This window comes from Vollenhovia emeryi, unplaced genomic scaffold (genome assembly GCF_000949405.1).
Source record: "Vollenhovia emeryi isolate VEMERY1.0 unplaced genomic scaffold, V.emery_V1.0 DF939142.1, whole genome shotgun sequence".
NCBI classification, from domain to species: domain Eukaryota; kingdom Metazoa; phylum Arthropoda; class Insecta; order Hymenoptera; family Formicidae; genus Vollenhovia; species Vollenhovia emeryi.
The window spans coordinates 958,662-980,925 of record NW_011967224.1 but is presented as its reverse complement, the minus strand read 5'-3'; the positions used below and the strand labels follow the sequence as shown (position 1 = coordinate 980,925).

At 42.3% G+C, this 22,264-nt stretch overlaps 1 protein-coding gene across 1 annotated transcript; it reads right to left on the bottom strand.

Annotated features, from left to right (window-relative positions):
• Positions 1-10,994: 10,994 nt before the first annotated feature.
• On the bottom strand, positions 10,995-18,899 carry LOC105566904 (segmentation protein even-skipped). The gene is made up of 3 exons (XM_012021302.1): positions 18,351-18,899; positions 16,179-16,420; positions 10,995-12,327 (listed from the first exon to the last, which is right to left on the bottom strand). Exons 1-3 carry the CDS (start codon positions 18,481-18,483, stop codon positions 11,386-11,388), a joined length of 1,317 nt encoding a protein of 438 aa, XP_011876692.1. The 5' UTR covers positions 18,484-18,899; the 3' UTR covers positions 10,995-11,385.
• Between the last annotated feature and the right edge of the window lie 3,365 nt (positions 18,900-22,264).

Here is a 22,264-nt window from a genome sequence, read left to right as displayed (position 1 = left end):
TGGTCAAACTTGACTGAAGCCCGTTTACATCGTGTCTGAGAAACATTTCTAATCATTTTTGAAAAATTGCAACAGATATTCCCAGATAGCACAAGACACTCCTACGAACATTTTAGGAATATTCTTTATGAATATTTGGAATATTCCATAGGTCGTTCTTATGAATTTACTTAATGTTCGCGTGGAACACTCGACTGGCACTACTATAAATCTTTTTCGAATGTGAATCGAATAATCTCTCGAATATGGTATGATCACAGGTGCCTTTTGCATAAGACAAGTGTATTACACAATAAACAATGTGCAATACATAAACCCGATGAATATTTAAAAATTATTCTGAACGAATATGCCAAAGACATTCTCGACGAATATTCTAAAAACGTTCTAGTACTGAACTATTACTGGCCGAAACGTTGTGAATTTCTGTTACAATAAAGAAATGCCAGTAAGGTCGTTTCCACGCTCATTTTATTTCTTAATTATAATTAACGTTAATTATCGATATTACTATTGCAACTGCAACAAATGAAACAAATGAATTACCCCATGAAACCCTATGAAACAAAAAAATTACCCTTGGTAAAAAAACACGGCCTTGAGACGATCGTCAAAATACCAATGGTAAAACGTCGTGCGTGTCTGCACCTTCTACAGGAAAAATTACAAGTCCGAGCGGACTGAAAAAAAAAACAGGAAGACGCCATGACAAAACTTCAAGAAACTCTTTTTGTATTCTATTATTTACTAATACTTATATCCGTGACGTAACACATTGAGACGTTTTGAATCATAAGGAGGTGGCTGTGGCTAATTGAACGGTTATACCTCTATAGCTGTCGACTCGACAAACCCGCGGAGATGACCCGCAGTGCAACAATGGGAAAGGGATAGGGATTCTTCATCTACCGATCCTTACTCGACGATCGCTCCCATGTATTCCGTATTCTCCACTTCGTCGACAGTGAGTACGAAGTGTCGCGCCCGAGTGCGCCTCGTTAAATCTGCTCGCGAATCGACTGCGATCTCGCGGGATTCGGCAGCGCAGTTTTGCAGAACAAATGTCGTCAATACTCCTGAGGGTCGTCAGAAAAAGTATTAATACTGTCTCGTGAACGGTCTAACACTTAACATATCTTTTCCAAGTAAAGCCAACTGCTCGTGATACTAGTTTTTCCTGCTGGAATGCTTGCGAGTACCAGTAAAGATGCAGAGTGCTCGCGTTGGCTTAAGCTTGAAAGAGAAGGAGAGTTTTTTCGTCTCTCCCTCAGCTCATTCAGTAGACAATTACATTTTTTAATTGTTTTATGGTAAACGTGAACATTTATTCTCAGAAGACGTTTTCATATTATTTGGTAGGAGACTTTTTATTATTTGTTACGATCTTGGGCTTTCGTTGCTCTATTTCTTTTCATTTCGCAACAGGAAAATGGGAAAGTTACCTTTGGCTCTTATATCCTTTACTCCTTCGAATTGTGATTTCACGTCAGATGAATTTTATTGTTTAACATTTATCGCGTTTCTTTTATCCAATTTTTCAACAAAGGACATCCAAAATTGTGTATTACCTACCTCTACTTGGAGTGACTTTGAAGCGATCATGAACGCAACGGATCGGTGCCCCATTGGCGTTGACAATCCTTGAATTAATTTCCCACAGTTGTCCGGTGCGTCCGCGATAATCGCTCGGCCGGATCAACAATGCCGATCGACGTATGTGTCGGTTGCTCTCTCGATACACGATCTACGAGGGGTACCAGATCGAGCGGCGGCGATTGGCCACGGTCCCCCTGCCCTGTCCTGCTACCCCGTTACAGCCGCCACCGCGTTATTTATTGGCCCTCGCTTTATTGCGGGCCCTATCCGAATTCGCCATGCTTGCCGTTTATGAGGGAAATATTGCCCGGGCAGAGATCAAACGGCCGATTAAAAGTTGGAAAGCTTCGATCGCGTGAAAATTGATTCCGCCCGAACGATCCTGCAGGTCCCGTGGCCTCGTGTCCTCGTGGAAACGAGGGCACAGCGTCGTTACGCGGTGCGATCCTCTAATCGTTTTTGTCGGGGAACGTCGGGGACGGGGAAAACGTAGGGCCCGAAATGCGAAACGTGCGGTCCTAGAAAATTATGATGGGCCTGTAAAACTGCAGGACGGCACAACGCACCCTTTTAAGGCGTAAACTCGAAAAAAACTCTTGAGCGAATATAATGGCGTAGGTCTTGAATTGTTATGATTAGTTAGCGACGACGTTTTTGTGAGATGATGAGTTATTATCGCAATCGCTCTGGAATGGTATACCTCGGCGTATTGTGCTCATTCGCATCTTGCCGGAAGCGCGATCGTCTACCGGAGAGTACACAAAATACCCCTATAACTCCGAGGGTTTCGTCCGAACCAGTGCTTACCATCTCGGGGCTATAAATTTTCCACCGAGAAATCCTATTCGACAGAATGGATATTTAATTGCTTTATGCCAGCATTTACAACATACGCTTTAGCACTCATGATTCCCGGCTTTTTTTCGGCTTTTCACAGATCGTTAGAATTCTGGCTACTTCAGATGTCAGAATGTCTGGCCTTGAGATCTTTGAATGACGTCTTCGTCTCGAAAATTGCCGGATGGGCCGGAGATGGTTTCAGTCGAATTAAGTCGGTTTTGTTTCGCTCATCTCGCAGACACGCGAAAATATATCGAGGTGCTTACAAGATTTAAGGACGTCGATCGGCCGTAAGTCTAATCGTAGCTAAATGTCTTCACCCAGGTTCGGCTTTCTTTTACGTATACAGCGCGACACCATCTCCCTACTTCTAGCGACTTTTAGCGTAAATTATACACACCACGCAATTAACGCTGAAGGCTGCACCGAAGGCTAGAGATATTGCGCGAGTGATGCTTTCTCTCTCGCTCTTTGTTAAAAGTGAGGGTGAAGATAACTTGGCTTAAGCTGTCGCTTCAAATGTGTCGAGGTATTCTTCTTCTCCTTTCTTCCAACTTGAACCAAGTCGTCTTCTCAGCTACTCTTAACAAAGAGCGAGAGAGAAAGCATGATTCACGCAATATCTCTATCTTTCAGTGTAGGCGCGTCCTTATGAGCGCGCTGAAGACTACACTGAAGTCTAGAGATATTGCGTGAATCATGCATTCTCTCTCGCTTTTTGTTAAGAGTGTATATACATACTATACATGTATACACACACACACATGCACACACACTAGGAATCACTGCCTTCTCATATGAATTTGCGCACATATCAACACATTTATACATTTTGCATATACATACATAGAAAATGTATATGTGTCTATGTGGCTAAATTCATGTGGGAAGGCATCAGTGATTCCTAGTGTACAATACACTAGCAGGCTTTGTGAAAAACGAAGGTCGGCTAATGTTGCCTTTGTAAATAATGTATTGGCCGACACACTTCGAAATATCGTTGGACGGGGAATTTCAGATTACAATTACGCATAAACGGCACAGCTACGTATCCCTATCTTGTAATACGTCCAGAGTTGGGAAAATTACTTTATAAAAGTATCTGGTTACAGTCACAGTTTTTTTTTCGCTAAAAATGTAACTGGTCACAGTTACAAGTTGCCAATTCTGAAAAGTAACGCGTTACAGTTACTAAAAAAAGTAACGAACCGTTTGCAGTTACTTTCTTGCAATGAAAATAAAAATATCAAAACTGCATTTGAATTGTAAAGTGTCGATGGCGTTGATGCGCAAATACAAGGCCTAATGCGATCTGTGGTGGTTTAAAGTATACAGTTTAAAGTAACTATTAAGGGGATGCTGGAGTGATTCTGCACTTTCGCACCTTTTGCACTTAAAACTGTCTGTTTCGTGGAAAGATTTGTGTAATACACCAATTAAATGGCACGTGTACAGATGATCGAAAGCAGCTTGCTATTCCGACTAAATTAAAGAACAATATGACATCACTGAAACTAAGTTTGTAAGTCTAATAAAAATTAATAGTGAGCAATACACATACCACATGCACTGTATGTATGTGTTGCTCACTATTATTTCTTATTAGACTTACAAACTTAGTTTCAGTGATGCCATACTGTTCTTTCATTTAGCCGGAATAGCGAGCTGCTTTCGATCTGTACACGTAAGTCATTTAATTTGTATATTACACAAGTGTTTTCGCGAACTGATAGTTTCTAGGTTAGAAAGGTGCAAAAGTGCAGAATCACTCCAGCATCCCCTTAATGGCAACTAATTAAATTAGTTACTAGTTGTCGAAAAAAATGTGACTGAGTTAAATTAGGCTGCGACGGTGTGCGAGAATCGATACGGGAGGCCTTCGAAATGGGGAGAAAGTTTCCGCGATTAACCGAGGGATTAGTTCGTATCAGGGTTATCGCGCGCCGGGAAATTATCCGCGAATGAAGACTGGAAGCCGTGGAATAAAGCCGCGTCTACGGGCCCCCATAAAGATGTAACACATCGCCCGTAAAACAAACCGACGAGCTTCGTTTCCTTCTTTCCTCCTTTGGTCTAATAAAGGTCACACGAGGGGGGGTATGGACGTGCTGTACGGTGAGGGCCGGGCTATAGGTGAGTTAATTCCATCAAGGGAGACCTGATTCATTATCCAATATCGGGTGTCGTAAATTCTCCTGTCAAATAAATTATCGTTCTGAACGCGTCACGCTGACCTCGCTCACTTTTGAGGACTTCAAGAGGTTATATTCTATTGTTCTCCTCGTTCCCTACACGTTTCCCGTTTCTTATGCAATTCTCACGTAATTTATGCCTTTACAACATAAAACCACATTTTCAGACATGGAAAGCTTTAATGCGGGACTTCCGTTTATTTTTGTTTTTGTTTTGGAGATGATAGAAAAGGGATAGGAGATAGATTTAGAAAAGTTGTCCCTGAAACGTGTGTCTGGTAAATCAATCAACCTAATAAACATAAAGGTCGTTAACACCTTAAATATATGCTATAACTACAGTTTGTATCTCCAATATCGTTTTTCACGTAACGAGGATTTGGGACGTTTTATTATGGCACTTTGATAGCGAGGTCGGTATAAACTTTTCAGCAACGGTGGATCTGCAATGATCTACTTGGTCGAAATATCTCGTTTTTAAATTATAAATTAATAATAAATACTTAAGTTAGTGATTATTGCGGTAATATATTGAAGTCGTGCTACGGGAAAAATGATGGAGAGACTGCGAAAGACGACCTTTTAAAAGGTTTATCCATTTTAGGCTAAATATTGGCGGCTTAAAGTAAAATCTCGAAGAACGTTCTTCTTTTATGTTTCGGCCCTGGATTTCAGCGAACCTAATAAAGAGGAGTTTTACGGAAAAGAGACAGAAAAAAACTACAACTGTTGCATGTTGCGAGTATATTTTTGACATTAATAGAGAGTCTTTTAAAACTGCACGTGTGAACAGTGAGGGTCCTTTTGTTCTCCAGGTAATTATACAGGGTGTTATGTAATACCCGCATCAATGTTTATTGTGGGATAGAGTGGACTAGACTAAGTCGAAAAGTCCTGTACCACTTTGCAGGTTTTGCAATAGTTAACGAGTTATTAATTGTTAAAAATCGCTGTCTTAGACCGGTCCACTGCCCAATTCAAACGTGCAGCGAGATCGATCGATCGTTACTAGGCGCGCAGAGAGTTGTAACGACCGATCGATCTCGCTGCACGTTTGAACTGGGCAGTGGACTGGCCTAAGACAGCGATTTTTAATAATTAATAACACGTTAACTATTGCAAAACCTGCAAAGTGGTACAGGACTTTTCGACTTAGTCTAGCCCACTCTATCCCACAATAAGCGTTGATGCGGGTATTACATAACACCCTGTATAATACATATAACCTATATTTTTGTACATACAATCTCTTTTCATCTGAGAAAAATAAATCAACTCTAACAGTAGTGGTCGAACAATGATGTGACATTAGGAAGTGCAAAGAAAATGTGTAAGCTAAAATGGGTTTTAGAATTGATCAAGGACGTCGCCTCAATAATAATGGATAGTGTTTTCGAAGACTGGAGTAAATAGTAATTTGATATAACTAGTAGACACTCCACAATGCTTTCCCTCGCATTAGAACAGAAATCCGTAAAATCAGAATGTAGCAGGGACAAAACGAAATGGATTCCTTTCTCTCTTCCCTAGCGGAAAAAATGTCTACAAAAAATTTACTTGAAATAGAAATTTATAGAAATTTTGATATCTTCGTTGAAACATTGATTTTTTTGTAAAAGTATCTACGAAATAGTACCACAAATTACAATGTTCTCAAATCAAGAAATTATCGCAAATGTACGATTTTGTAAAAATTAGTACAAAACTTTACTAGTTTTAAAAATTTCAAAGAATTAACACATCTGCTTACTTGTTGTAATATTACAAAAATGAACAAAAGTGTTCCAATTCTAGCATTTTCATGTTGATTTTTATCACACTTTTTACGTAGAATTTCTTAGATTCTGGCAGTTATATTTTATATGTTTTGTAGAATTTTGCACGATTATTTTCGATAGAGTACGTTCCAATAGAATACGAAGCGCATTCGGCGATAATTTCCCTATTTCGACTATTGATCTACCTTGTCAGAGAAATTATCCCCCGGCCATGCCAAAATATTGTGTCAAGGACGCGGGGAGATGTTCTACCCCGGTGGTCGGCCGATCGGCAAGATGCATCGATTCGACGTGGCGCGATGGGCCACGTGCGAGTGTTACGGCGCTCTGTCTCCTTATCTCCCTTGTATCTCGGATGAACCCCACCGGCCACCCCGGGGTGGCTCGAAGGGGCTGTCCTTCGAGCGTATGTTCGCGGCTGTACAACAAGAGGAGAAAGAGAGAACGCCGGCGAAAGAAAGGGAGAGGGGAAGAGAGACGGAGGGTCACGATGGTGGGCTTATCGTTCGTCGACCGACCGAATTGCTTGCGCTGGGTGGCAGCCAATACGGCGACTCTCGTCAGCGATATCATCGCTGCTCGATCCTTCCGTCCACGAGCGCCCGGGCTTTTGCCATTGATCGGCCATTTGCCATTCGCCGTCCATGAGAACATTCGTTTATCCCGTAAAAGTATCGCGCCGCGTGCTTTATGATATCGTGTCACGCTTCCTTTTTCTTTCACCCAACAACGCGCATGTCGCGTTCTCATCGCGTTTCGTGCCGATCAACGCGCGTTGCCTCTCTCGAGGCATAAATGTTAGAAATAATTTCACCGAAATGAAAAAGTCTCTACCCTTGAAAATGCCCGCGTTCGCTCAACCTGGAACAATCGTGCGCGACATATCGTGCGGGCGCGAGACGGAACCGTCTCGCCTCATCCCCGCGCACAGTCGCGGGAAAGAAGGAGCGAGCGGTGCGCTCCGAAATCGTTCCTCCGAAGAGGGATGGGGGAGAGTGCCTCCTCCTTATTTACGGCGAAGCGCGATAATAGCGCGGATGATGGGGCCCCCGTCCCGAAGCGAGATACCGAATGTAGCCATGGCAACCGCTGCCGTGGCCATATTGGTCCACGGCCAGCTATCGATAATAGGAAAGATAAGAGAGGCAACTCCCGGGCATCCGGGATATTTTATTGTCGGCAAAATGGCGTCGCGGAGTCTCCCGCTTTACGCGAACCGTCCCGTACGCGGCGAGTCCGTCCTGGCGTCGTTTTTGCAAATTGCCCGATCACGTGGTATTAACGGAAGGAATATTACGGACAATTTAACCCTTCCACTGGGACGTAGTCTCACTTCGAACTTTTTGTCTCCCTTGGTTCCTTGGGATGCTAGACTGGTGAGAGACTCCTCGGTCGATGTCGATTCGACATCGCCTCGACATCGACACCGTCAGATTGACGAATCGACGTCGAATTTGACAGGGTCGATGCCGATTCCACGTCGTTTCGACGAATCATTTCTCACTGGGTTACTTAAAATAACAATAATAATAAAGAAAAAATAATTTGGTCGTGAAAGGGTTAATTAGCCCTTGAATATATTGTATATCGCTGCGCGCCGCTAAGGGGGGGGGGGGCAAAGACGAATTAGACGTGTTATTTCGATAGCAAGTGCCCTTAATACGCCTGGCACGCAAACTGACAATGAGTACACTTTGAGATGTTCTGTATAAGATTTCTCTAAAGGCACACACACGTGCACACGCGTACTGGAATCCGCATTACGTTTAAAACTTGCATTCAATTGCACAGGAACTATAACTGTACCAGGCATAATCGGCGAAAGATTCTATCGAGTCGTAATACGAACGAAATTAATGCAACACTCGTGTTTGCGATAAAACCAAAATATAGAAACGCTTATAAAAATTGATCAATTTAGCGCATTGTGACTTACGTTTAATATAAATTGGGTATTTTATTGTTCGCGCGATATTCAGTCGCTCGAAGGGAAATGGCTCGGGAGATAGAGAGAACAAAATTGTAAATTATATTAATAATTCATAAGCGTCTGTTTATCAAAGTAGATATTTTTGCGCGAGTTATCTGATACGAAAGACAGAATAAAAGTTGTAATTAAATTGTACTTACTTGTACGATTATGGCGTCGTATTCCATCGCGCTTTTTTATTCGGCTTTCATTGCGACCTTGTTCGTCGTATCAAGTTATCGCATGGTGTCAGAATGCAGTTAACGATATTTTCGGGATTTTCAATGGGATCTCGTGAATGCGGAAAGGATTGACCTGAGGCGCCGCGTTCAATTAAGAAACGTGCATATTGTTTTTGCTTAATTTGCTCTTTATTCGAACTATATAACGACATTCATAATTCGTTAAAAACTCTTCGCCGATTATAATAACGATTTTTTTTACACGAACCTATGCCCTCCTAGTCGCGTATAAAAGTAAGGAAATAAAGTCAAGGAATTAATAAAAATCGCTTCCTGTTTTTCGCCGCATTCCCAAGCTTCTAACTTGGGCTCTTCATTTCCTCGGAGAAGGTTTTCGTTGCGCAGTAGTAAGATATCGATGACAATACCGTTACGTATAATATCTCACGGCAAGGTGCAGAGTTTAGAAGAAAATGAAGAATGGCGCGTTGAGGGTGCGTCAGAAGCGTCGTCGCTCTCATCATTTTTCGTAAAAGATAAGTGCCAGATCAGCGTAATTGGTAAAATGGTTCGATAGAACGAACAGCATAAGTAATCAGAAATAAAGTTGCATTAAAAAAAAATTAAAACACTAATGCCCGATTTCTTCACATCCAGTTATGTTACGGTTAAAGTTAAACGGGAGATAACTACCAGATCCATGCACGTGATTGGCCAAAACTTGATTAATCTCCTGATAATTTTATCGGGAAGTGAAAAAATGGGCCATAAGAGTGATACACTTGTCTCCAGGTTTAATTATCAAGGTGTTACCGACTCCTTACGATGTTATAAAAAAAAACACCCGCCAAAATAAACGACTAAAGAAATTTATACTTCATCTGGTTCCGAAATCGTGGAACAGAGAGCAGTGGCTCTCCATAAACATCCTAATAATAACTTTCGCACTAATAACTAATAAGAAAACAATGAAGGAAAAAGAAATGAAATTATATGCGGTAACAAATATGCATAAAGAAATATCGATGGTGATGAAAGTTGATAATGAGAGAAACTTTATATTATATTTACTTACGGTACATTCACTCCGTGAAAGGTATGTAAATATAATAAATAAATTTAAGAAATTGTATAAAAGCATTGTAAACATACACTTATTCAACCGAGCAAAAGAAGTGTCTAACGAAATTTTGCTCGATGCAGCTCATTATGTCGTGAATATATTAAAATACATATTTATGTACAATAATCATTCGTTTTTCTCCATTTCTCTTCTTGCGACTTCTGTCAATTCTTTTAATTTTTTTTTGGGCATTTTTTGAAGTCTTTCCATGCTATCTATTTATCCTAAAAACGTTGTAAAAACTTTCTGATCTGGCACGTGTTTTCCTTACACGCACACGTACGCGCGCGCGCACGTATACATTCATTCCGTTATAAGAAATTTACAAACTTCTTAAAATGGCTCGATCTATCTTTACGGAAAATTAATTAACGGATGTATCGTGCGTGTACACCCTGTGTTATATCACGGTACTTCAAGGAGCGACGTGAGAATTTGATTGTGCGAGCGTACAAATCCGGGATCGCGGAGATGTACTCGCGGTCAGAGGCCAAGACACGTCCTACTTGAAGCGTACAACAGCGTGACGCTTGCAATCGGAACAAAACCCTGCTGTGAACGGACCGTCACTTCGGTTGTCCGGCACGACGCGCTCTCCTCAATTATCGAAATATCTAACTGTCCCCAATTCTCAAGTTTTCAACAGAGTTGTACGCGTTCAACTCAGCAAAGGAAGTGTTTGATGAGTGTTTGCTTGCTGTAACTCACCACGTTACAAACGTATTAAAATACATGTTCATATGCAATATATCGCGAATAAAAAAAAGAACTCCCATACGCATGTCTAAAAGACATCTTTAAGACGTCTTTAAGTCATCTTTGAAACATCTAATGCGGCGTCTACAATGAGATCTTTAAGACGTAAAATGTAAAAAGGGACCTAGCGCAATCGAACGTGAGGCGAATAATCGACTGCGGTTGGCCATTTTCTTAAACCCTACGTCTTAAAGATGTCTTTTACGTGTTGCTTGGGCTGTCTCGGATGCGCGTGATGCTAGAAATCTAGGGAGATCCCCGACGTGTCGAAGGGACCGACACGTGATTGTACGAGGTGCTCGCGTTGTTCTCGAAGGGGCAGTACCTATGGCACGCTCGTACCGTTCAGCCTGAACTGCGACATCTCTTCTATCGCGACGTGCGATTTGAAAACCGACGCGTGAGGACAGCTACAAGGGCCAAGTTCACAAACGTCGGTTAACTGTTAACCATAGTTCAGCTCCCTATCTCTTTCTACCTTGTTCTCTAAGGCCCGATTTCACCAACGTTGTTTAACTTTAAGCTTAGCTTAATTCTTTGTCTCTATCCAATTGTTACTTCAGAAAGAGACGAACGCGAATTAAACTAAGATTAAAGTTAAGCGACGTTTGGTGATACCGGGCCTAAGAAGAGGATCAATTATCCTTCGGTTAGCAGTTGACCGACGTTTGCGAAACTGTCCCTAGGGGACAGAGCGGATCTACGACGTGGTCTTTTCCACGTCTTGTATTCGGACCCGGCCCCAGATATCGAATATCGTAATACGTATGTACAAACGTCGCGTCCGTGTACGCGCAAAGAATAGCCGCGTAGTGTACGAAGTGACGTAACACGGTAAACAGGTAATTGAGAGGGAGCGCGTTCATGCATATATACAGATGTACACATAATTGATGTGTACGATTGCAATCAGTCGTCGTAATTACACATAGTCACGTTCGCAGCTATTTTACATCGTACCGTTTTGATCCGGCTTGTCCGGGGTGTCGTTCTTGTACGGCTGAAACAACTTGGGCTGCGCCGGCTGCGGTGGCTGCTGCTGCTGCTCCGGCTCGGGCTTGTTCAGCGACGGGGGCGGTGACGAGGAGATCCCCGACGTCGAAGGGATCGACACGTGATTGTACGAGGTGCTCGCGTTGTTCTCGAAGGGCAGTACCGCTACGACCGGCACGCTCATACCGTTGAGCCTCAACTGCGGCTGCTGGATCTCGTCGCCGGTGATGGCGAACCTGTCCCGCTGCGGCAGCAGGGACGTCGACGCGACGGTCGTGGGCACGCTCACGTGGTGCGCGTGGTGCAAGTGATGCGAATGCGGATGCGGATGCGGATGCAGATGCGGATGTTGCTGGGCCGAGTGGTGCGGGTGCAACGGCGACTGCTGCAGGCACGTCGCGCTGCAAGCCGCGTTGTCGTAGTCGACGCAGTCGCTGGTCGAGGTGTCAGAGTTCGTCGGGCTGTGCTGATCGTGCAACACCGGCCGGTACGCCAGGGTGGTCGGTGGCGGTGGGTGGTTGCTCATCGCGTGGAAGCCGGCGGGGCCGGCGACGTTGGACATATTCAGCAGAGCCGGCGGCGGCGGCAGATGCGAGGACGGTAGTGGGTACGGAGTGACGCGCGTCGGTCGAGGCAATTGGAACGACGTGGACGGGTGATACCCGTAGCGACAGTAGGTAGCCGCGGCAGCGGCGATCGCGCTCGAGAACGGTGTCGCCGAGGGTGCCAGGTGTGCCGTCGCCGGTACGTTCGCCGCCCCGGCGACGCCGGGCGGGTAGACCATGGGCTGCAGCCCGGCCGCGAGCAGCGCTAGCGCAGGTTCCGAATAGAGCGGAAAGGGCCACGCCATGGACATCCGCTGTCTCTTGTCCTTCATGCGACGGTTCTGGAACCACACCTGCGTCAAATTAACGCGCTTTATTTCAGCAATTAATTTCTACTACAATCAGTTTCTCTCCACACCTTTTTAATTAGAAATCGTAGATGGCGAAGACGTTACGAAGTTTTTTTATAAATATTGAATCGTCCCGTAAATAATGCGGTGCAAAGGGCAGCTTTATTCTCTAGCTCGAAACCTGAAGGGCCGCTATCGCCAGGCAATGGAAAACGAAAGATGGGAACGGGCTGGAGATAGCACTGGGAAATATATTTCGGATTCAAATTTAAACGTCGAGTCTTTTTGCTTATCTCAAAAATATCTCTAAGAAACCGCATTACTTAAGGGATCGCCCAATATGTGTATGCGACGTTAGAACGCGCGTAAAACGCGCGAAACAAAGGTGGACTTCGTCCGGCGGGGGTGAGTTCAACGAGGGAATTACGGGCCGCGTGGTCGTCAAGAATTCCTCTCGGTAATTCGCGGGAAGAGAACCGACTCCGCTTGCGCCCCGCGTGTCCGTTCGCATCTTTATTCGACGTTTCTACGGGACCCGATCGAAACGCGGGGTTCCGCCCGCCGTTAACGAATATTAGAGTATAAAAGCTACCGCCGCGTTTCACGGGACGAGAGTCGGCGGCGATTCCGTAGGTGCCATGCGTATTTCCAGATAAGCGCCCGGTCACACGTGGATTCACGCATGTAGTCAATGCGGGGAATCCTCGGAGGCGGCGAACGATTATACCGGTAATTCGTGCGGGACGTTTACCGTCGTTTAACACCTCCCCGCCGTCGCCCCCCCCACGCCCCGTTTGCCCGCCGCGCCGTTTTACGACCCCGCCGACCGAGGCGAGCGCGAGCTGCCGCGAGACGAGAAATTAAGAGATCCATTAAAGTCCGAGGTGGGCCGCGCGGCAGTCGCTAATTGAGCCGTTTAACACTTTCGCCCGACCGGTCGCCCCGCGATCAGGGCCGTGACTAAACTGGCTCTCACCCCCCGTCGAGACGTTAACGCGGACGGTCGCCGCGGTACCGGGCGCGTTACGCAAGGTGCCTGGAGTCCTGGCTCTGATGCGTCGCGACCGGGTGCAACGTTACGGCACTGCCGCGGGACACGCGAGAGAAGGATCAAAGGCCGTGAATCGCGACCGTTGAATCGCCCCCGAGGCTATAATCGCCGATCAAATATGGCCGCAGCTGGCCGCGGCAAGAAATAGCCACCGGGAGCTCTCGGCGGCCCCGCGCGAACAAAAACGCCACTAATTGCGTCTATTAAGCCGGGCCGGCTTTGGAGGCCCCTGGTCTTCGCGGACACGACGGACGGTGGCGGCCGTGAGAAATCGAACCGGGAGATGTGTACACGCGGAATAATGACATTATTCAAACACATCAGTATGAAATAATAAAAATCGAAGTAATCATTTCTTGTACTAATTGCATTCCGTTATCGCGCGCTAATTTATATCTCTTTTTTTTCATATAGGTATATACTGTCTGGTTAGGATCGAAACGTCTATTCACTTTCTATTTTAATTAAACAATGTTTTTGACACTACAACCCCGTCTAGGCTCTGAGCCCCTTCTACACTGGCAAAAAATTATTTTAAACTAAGTAAACAGATTTACTTAAAATTTTTTTTACTGAAGTAAACGTTTATTCTATTTAAATAAAAATATCAAATTTCAAGTAAATCTGTGTATTATATTAAGTAAATGAATTTAAATCATTACATTTTCTACATTCAGATAAAGATTTCATGAGATATAGAATACTATTTATTAAATGAAATAACTGTTTTTGTTAAATAAGAAATTTTTTTCGCTGTAAAACTTACATCGTAGTAAACATTTTATAGAATTAAAATAAAATTTTTTTAATTAAAAATGATCTATTCTTTGATATTTAGTAAATACTTAAATTAAAGCAATGCATGTTTTAGTTTGTTTGTTATTTTTTAAATTTAAGTTAATAAGCTATTAGGAGCCACCTAGTGAATAATTTTCTTGAGCGAAGTAATATTTTTTTGGATTAAGATATTTCTTTATCAGTGTATGATTACTTCGATTTGTATCATACGCGCCATTGTTATTTATGAAATAATACAGTCAATACGGTCCGAGCAGGATGTGGGTGGTCCGATGGTTCATTGTGCAAATTTTTATATAGCGGAAAGTCCCCTGTTATGAGATAGGATCCTAATACGGGATAGCGGGGTTTCTGTTAAATTAATAGGCGTCGTCAGTTGATTCCACCATGAATTTATTGCCCTTGGAGCGAAATCTGTTTAGCGGAAAATTCATTGTTAGATTACGTAATCGTTGCGAAAAGAGATTTGTGATTGAATTAGGGTGTTGAAAGCCTGCTATCTTATATTAGAAACCTATCTCATAATAGAGGACTTTCCTCTACTTTATTATATTTTCCAACTCGCATGCCGAGTAACGAGTGTCGGCCTTAAAATACAGATTCTTTGACGGAATAGTTAAATTTGCATACTTTTTAGATCGACAAACAATTAAAATTGTTTTACGCTTACCAGCATTAGAATAATCAAAATTAAATTATATCAGAAGCACTGAAACGTAAGAAGATGGATATAAATGGCAACAAAGAAACGTAAGAAGATAAATATTTGCGAGAAATAAGATGCATGAAGCGCGACTTTTTTTTTGGTAATTCGCGTAAGCGTATACTTGCTATTAATAATCGTTAAATGATCGAAGGATTTCCTTAATGATCCCTCGCGAATTCCTCAATCAAACACGAAAGCGCTAATGGAAAATGTTATTGCACCGGCCACGGATGAAGTCACTGTTTATCGAATCTCGTGCGAGTAAACGTTTGCTCATTCTCGATCAGCTCGCGGCGGCCGATCGCACCGTTCAATCTAGCGTTTATTTAACACACGTGACCAAAGTTGGACATTACATTTTTTTTCCTGTAATTCTGGTTTCACGAAGGCTGAAAGCTGGCTCGCAAGTGCCAGACACGTTTGCGCGGTAAGATTGTCACCGATTTTCCCCGCCGGAAATGATTCTACAAAATTCTACAAAAATAAAATACAACTGCCGGAATCTAAGAAATTCTACGTAAATTTAAAAAGTATTATAAAAAAATCAACATAAAAATGGCAACACTTTTGTTCCTTTTTGTAATATTCTACAAGTAAGCAGATGTTTTAATTCTTCAAGATTTTGTTGTTTCTCAAATGTTTTAAAACTAGTAAAGTTTTGTACTAATTTTTACAAAATTGTACATTTGCAATAATTTCTTGATTTGAGAACATTGTAATTTGTGGTACTATTTCGTAGATATTTTTACAAAAAGATTAATGTTTCAACGAAGATATCAAAATTTACTACAAATTTCTATTTCAAGTCAATTTTTGTAGTTATTTGTAGAAATTTTTTCCGCTGGGGTTGCGCGGATTACGCAAAATTTCTTTCAACAATCTTGATAATTATTTCGAAACGGATATTTGAAAATTGTTCCGCTCGAATGCTTGGTAAAAATGACATATATCGCAGTTCTCTCTTGCGCGGTCCTTCATTCACTTACGATATTTTTTTTTACATACTAATACGTGTTACAAATATATTATAATATAAAGCTATATGCAACTTTAACAATTCCGTCATCTATGACTGTCTAGAGTTACCTGCGGCCTGAATTTTTCGATCGAACGATTGGCATCTTTCGAAGAAACAAATTAAGATTTCACATAAAAACAATATGTAAGCATACAAAGTAGAGCAAACGATACACGAAATCGTCGAGGGAGCGGAGGAAGAACATTTCAAGCGCGACATATTTAACGCGCGACTTATCACGGGAACTTTTAACAAAAGTATTTACATCTTCTTCGCCTTACCTTTATCGTTGATTCCGGCAGGCCGAGCTCCGCAGCCAACTCGCACCTTCTCGGTCGGCTCACATAATTTTCTCGTCTAAATTCTCTTTCCAGACGAGCTAGTTGCTCTCTCGTGAAGGCGGTCCTGTACCTTCTGACGCTAGGATCTATAGAAAGTTGCGGCTGCTGCTGCTGTTGCTGCTGTTGCCGTTGAGACTGTTGCTGAGAATGACCCATGCCAGACGTCGACGGGATCTGTGGATCTGCATGAAACAATAATGAACATTATAATCTTCCTCACGCCAGCGAATTCGAAGGGCGTAGGAGAAAGAGACTCTATATCGAAGCGCTCGGAGATTGTTTTTGCATTGGAAATTATTTCACGCGGTTAATTCGCACGGCGGACGATTTTATTCCCCTCGGCGAGAGATTCGTCAAGAATGTGAGCGGATCAATTTATTCTTCGCCCGGTCTCGGGCTCCTAAATATCTTTGGCTTCCAAGTGTCGGCAGGATTTAGCGAGGACATTCTACGTGTTCGCAGTCAACCGAAGTTGCAGGACCGCGGAAATCCGCTTTTGTTTAACACCGCTTTGTGCTTCTTAAAAAGGCGCAAAACCGCAGTCTTTTTGTCGCACACCGACATTATCGGCAGGCGTCTTCATGTTTACAAGCATGCAACAATGTGGATGTTTCTCGTTACACGTTTTCGAAGACAATCAATATTGTACGACCGTGTCGATCAATCGTTACTTCATGCCACGCGGGCGGTGTTTCTTCAAAAGAGTCGCAAATTTGTCACACAGAGGAACGGCGTGCTTAGCTTGGCGACAAGGGTCGATGCGGTCAAAAGCAACTAGCAGCAGGCGTGAATGGTTTGCGGACGACAAACCAAAAAATTTAGAAAAGAAATTACGAAAGGGATCCATTCGGACTGCCGTTCGGTTTCTCTGCGATTGAACAACTTCCTCTTACGATTTTGCCCGGTGAGCGGTTGCGGGTCAAATACAAAACTGCGTAAATCACGATAATAATGAAAGTTGCGTGAAAAACTTGTTGATATAACTCGAATATGAGAGGACAGAGGATGACATGATAATAAAGGAGACCACCATCGTTTCTCGGTGTCCATTCTCGCTCTCTCAGTGCCAAATACAATGGACAGTCACTGTCATAGCTGCGGTAATACTGAATCGGAATTCACTGTGTTGTCACAACTGCCCCCCCCCCTCTCTCTCTCTCTCTCTCTCTCTCTTTTCTCGCAAATGTCATTAAAGATATTTCTCACTAGACGTTATTGATGCCTTCTGAATTAAACGTTGCGCGCGACTCTAGATTATTCAAATTAACAGCGCAAACATGAAATATTAATAAGTATTCAACGTGTTTATCGCCAATTTTTTAATGTCTGCAATAACTTATCGCGGCTCGGACGCGACACTTGCATTCTTCAAACATTTTCCGAAATCAAACCTTCCATGTAAATATTATTGTGCAAAATTGCGTTACGATTGCGCAAAATGAAACGGATGAATTATACGACGAAATTCACTGTTATCGAGTCCCTCGCTCGCGCTATCGCAGCATCGCAAATGGAAAAATGTGATTTTTGCACTTGAATATATTCGACATAGAAAGAAGATCCTTAATAGAAATCTGTGTTTCCGGTCCGCCCACGTTTTGGGCGTCTTCAGGTAGGCCAATTATCCCTCATAAATCTCGTTTTTCAACAAAAACAAACTTTCATGGGTTTAGAGAAGAGAAAACTTAGTGAAACGCTTAAGACGCGCAACTGATTTTTGCCCGCCTCAGGTAGCAACATTCACGGGGTCTCCTTTATATCCGTCTCGGCAATTCGGTTGACGATCCTCATAAAGTATCTCTAAGTGTATTTTGCGTACAGAAGTAAGAACAATCATTACTATTGATATATCACGGTCTCATATATCTTCTACTTTTTTGTTCAGTCCCGGTTAGTCATGCTTACGATTCACGTTTACAGAGGACCCAAGTAAAAGCCGAGTCCGACGCTCCGGCCAAAATCCCGAGCTGAACATAAAGGGGACGCGTACCGCAAATTGCTCCGACGGTCGAGAAGCGCGCGATTAATGAAGCTGCGTTAGACGCATCAGTGATGTCTCTATAATGACGAACTCAGGGAGCGTCCCGTAGAGTGCAAACGTGTTTAACTTACCGATGATGTCGGCGAGCGTGCGCGACGAGTTCATCTGCGAGTTCATCTGCGAGCTCATCTGGTCAACGACAATGTTGTCTTCCTCCGCGGTCTCCTCCGGCGTGGTCTCACCGTCGTAGTGGTTATTATTCATCTCGCCGCTTTACAATCGAAATACAGGTACATTAATCACTTTGTCGCACCACACGTGCACGCGTGTAATACACGTGGTCGGCTCGCACTACGTCGGGATCCTACTCGAACGGAATACGCTCAGGCGCGAATCTTTCAAGGGGGAAATTCGTAGGCGAGATCGCAAACTTCTCGAGGGAAGAGACAGGGCGAACGCGCAGGGCTTTAGAACTGGTCAACGCGAAAATTACAACACTAATGTCTCACGGTAACTTACATTTGCTCCGTCTTCTCTTATCGAAGAAGTTCTACTGCCACTTGGAACTCACAATCACAGGTTACTTGTGTCCGCGGTTTTTTTTTCCGGAAAATTGCAGTCGATAAAGGAAAGAAAAAAAAAGGAAAAGGAAAGGACGTTTCACTGATCACATGTGCGACGAGTACTCGTTTGATTTTTTCTCGCGAGGTCCGCTCGACTCGGTGAAGCCCACGTGTCTAAACTATGACTGTGATATCGTAGTTTGTAGTAGCCCGTATTTATACCACACCTCTCAAGTCTCAGCTGCTAGAGCCAGCGTTCTAGGTGGGGGAAATAACTCGGTTATTCCGCCCTCTCTAAACGTCCCCTCCAACGAGAGGGGTGGAGTCGGTAGCTGAGCGTTATAGGCGTATAGCGGGGCAGTCTGTGTGTGGTGGGAGACGGCAGAGTCGGACTTGTCGTCCTCGCAGCCTCGAACGCGGAGCTTCTGTGGTGGAAACGATTTTGTCCTTTGTCTCAACAACTTCCTCACAGATCAATCTCTGTGTGAAAAGTACAGGTACAGGCGTTAACGTTGGGCTTTTACAATAATTTACAATAATTTCGAGGGATACGTCACTCAACGCGTTCCTTCAGCCAAGCAATTTTGCAAGATATTCTTTGCAAAAAGTACCTGTCGGTGGATTCGTCCGCGGCATCAGCAGAAAAGACATTTATAAGTTAATGAAGATTTAGAATCGTCGGATTTTGCACGAGATTGAATTTGTCGCCTTACAACGCGGAATAAATAAATACAGCCGTAGACAAAATTATTATGCGTCCTCCTAATCTTTATACTGTACTGAATCTTATTAGATTTTCTATTTTCTATTTTCTAAAAGTCGTTTACTAGAGCGTTCATTGCTTCTATACACTAAACAACTTTTAAACAATAAAAATCTTCCTATATAGTATTGGATTCAGTACAGTATACACTGCAAATCTAATACAACTAAACAACGCAATTATTACGAAGATTTTTTTTTAAATTTATTGCAATGTGACGCAAATATTTTTAGCGTTGTTACAATTTGCTGGAATTTTACTATCATTAAATTTCATAATTCTATGTCGCAGCAATATCGCAATTCTTATTTGTAGTGTTACAGCGTTATAATTAAATATTTAGTAAACGACGCGGTAAAAATTATTTAAATTTCTGTTGTACATTGTTAGTTTGATTATCTTTTGCATCATGTTTATATTATAGGTTTATCTTTCATTTGGTCAAACGCTCGAACCTCCTTAACAAAGAAAGCGTGGCTCACTTTTAGTTTAGTATATTAATAACTCTTTGTCTTAGTACATTAATTTAATTGTCGATCTGACTTACTTTTAAACGATTTTATTCTTTTATTTTGACGAATCATTATATCTTGCACCTGATTGCTTTTTGCAGTACTGAAAAAGATCCGAAGTTGATCGAAATCTATAATACGTCTTTTGATACTAAAGTGTTTCATTAATAAAAAGTGATAACGCCTCTTCCTTCTGGCGCTTAGGCTCACATTGGGCCTTTCCTCCAATTTGTTAATTAATATTAATTTAAGTTGTATATCAATAACGTATTAGAATATTTCCGTTTTACTTTCGTTACGAGTCTCTCTCTGTTTTTTAATTTATAGCCAGTAAACTTTTTGTCATCATTGTCTGTCACCTCGCTTTATCATTGCCGGACACATTATTCTTTCTCTAAGAAACACGAAGAAAATACTTTCTTCCAAATATTAAAAAGTAAAACATAAATTCACTCACGATGTCCGTATAGCCGACAAATGGGGCTAACGAAGTGACAATACTATAAAATGACTTCGCTTCCGGGTCGAAAATTTTCCTTGCATTTTATTACCTATCCTAAGAATAACCCGTCTTTAGTAAAGCTAGAACACTGAAAGAAATGGGAACATTTGTCAAGAGAAATCATGGAGAAAATTATTATGGGACTAATAAAAACCCTACTTTTTTCCCACATAGTAAATCAATGCAACAATACACACGGTCCACAGCAAAACTTCAAAAAGTGATCCAAGGCCGTTAGTTTCTTCCCTACTACACTTCTTTTGCATTTTCACACGGAAAGAAGAAATGCTGTTGAATTAAACGTTAACGTCACGGGCTGCCACAAACATAAATAATTCACTCAATTGTATTTGCTATGGATTTTAATTTTAAGCATTCAACTAAATATCCAGATTATTAAGACAACAATCTGGTGTTTTTCATTTATTAATGCCGATGTTGTTTCAACGATTTTATTTCAATTGCACTGATCTTGTTGATACAACAAGATCCTTTTTTTTCCGTGCACATTTTACCCCAAGTTTAACATTTCTTCTCTAAAGAAAAACCGAGAGATCATCTACAGTCGTTTGGTCGGTGCCGGTGCGTCGATAGATTTTGTGAATTTTACAAAACGCCCCAGATCTCGCGTTCAGACCTTGCCCTCTAGTTACGTCAGTGCACGCGATTGCGCGCGTACGGAGGGAGGGAGAGGAATGTGGAGGGTCGGAGGGACAGGAGATAATTGGTGCGAACAGCTCGGCCAGATGCGGTCGCGATCATGCCGCTGATTAAACGGTTTGATTAAGCGACTAATTTACTCGCATGCGCGATGTAACGTTAGTTTATGCGAAATCCATAGCCCCGCACTGCCGTGCGTATCACGCGGCCCGCAAATCACAGCGCTGGCGAAATCACGACGGGGTATCAAACGGGATATCAACGTCCTCCGTTCTCCGGAAACGACAATAACGAGAGAATAACGAGGAGGGGGAGGGGGGCGAGATATTGTTACAGAATTGTTTCTCTTTCACTCGGCAAATTTATCTTTTCACTTATGCTAATTTATTTCTTACACTGAGAAAAATTTTCATCGGATAAACCAATTAAATAGTATGTTCGATGGTTAATTTTTCCGATTAAATTATGGATATATCCGATAAAATTTATCCGATGAAATGCAATTACCGATGAAATTTCATTGAAAAACCGATCAAATTTTTCATCGGATATACAATTTAATCGGATATATCCGTTTGTTATCATGTAATTGGATTATCCGATTATATTTAATCGGACATTTTTCTCAGTGTACTACCCGGCAAACACGAACTAACAGTTACATAAGATTAATATTAACTTCAGTGTGTGTGTTTTCTTGACCATATCTCCTCTGGGAAAAAAAAGACAGCAACTCATTTTGGGGCCCACAATTAGTAGTCGAATTACTTGAATTGTTCGTAACTCTAATCTTTGACGAATTTTACCACGCGTAACTAAAAATCGCACTCAGCTATTCTATCTATATCCAAGGTTTTAAAGTGATGCTAATCAATTCTCTCAATTAGTTCTGTCGATATTCGGTAACGCAAAGATAATTTTCACTTGAGAGGCACTAACCGAAATGTTAAGTTGCTTAGCTACAAAAAAACGGTCAAAATTTTTCCCAGAGCGGCATTTTTAATAATACAGAAAATTTATTGCGAAAAATATTACCTCGGCCAGG

What these genes read in the sequence shown, in the direction of transcription:
- LOC105566904 (XM_012021302.1), bottom strand. Translation starts at nt 18,483, where the DNA reads ATGAATAATAACCACTACGACGGTGAGACCACGCCGGAGGAGACCGCG. An exon ending in CACGCTCGCCGACATCATCG is followed by an intron (nt 16,421 to 18,350) that starts GTAAGTTAAACA and finishes TGTTTCATGCAG; the next exon opens with ATCCACAGATCCCGTCGACG. An exon ending in TGCCGGAATCAACGATAAAG is followed by an intron (nt 12,328 to 16,178) that starts GTAAGGCGAAGA and finishes AATTTGACGCAG; the next exon opens with GTGTGGTTCCAGAACCGTCG.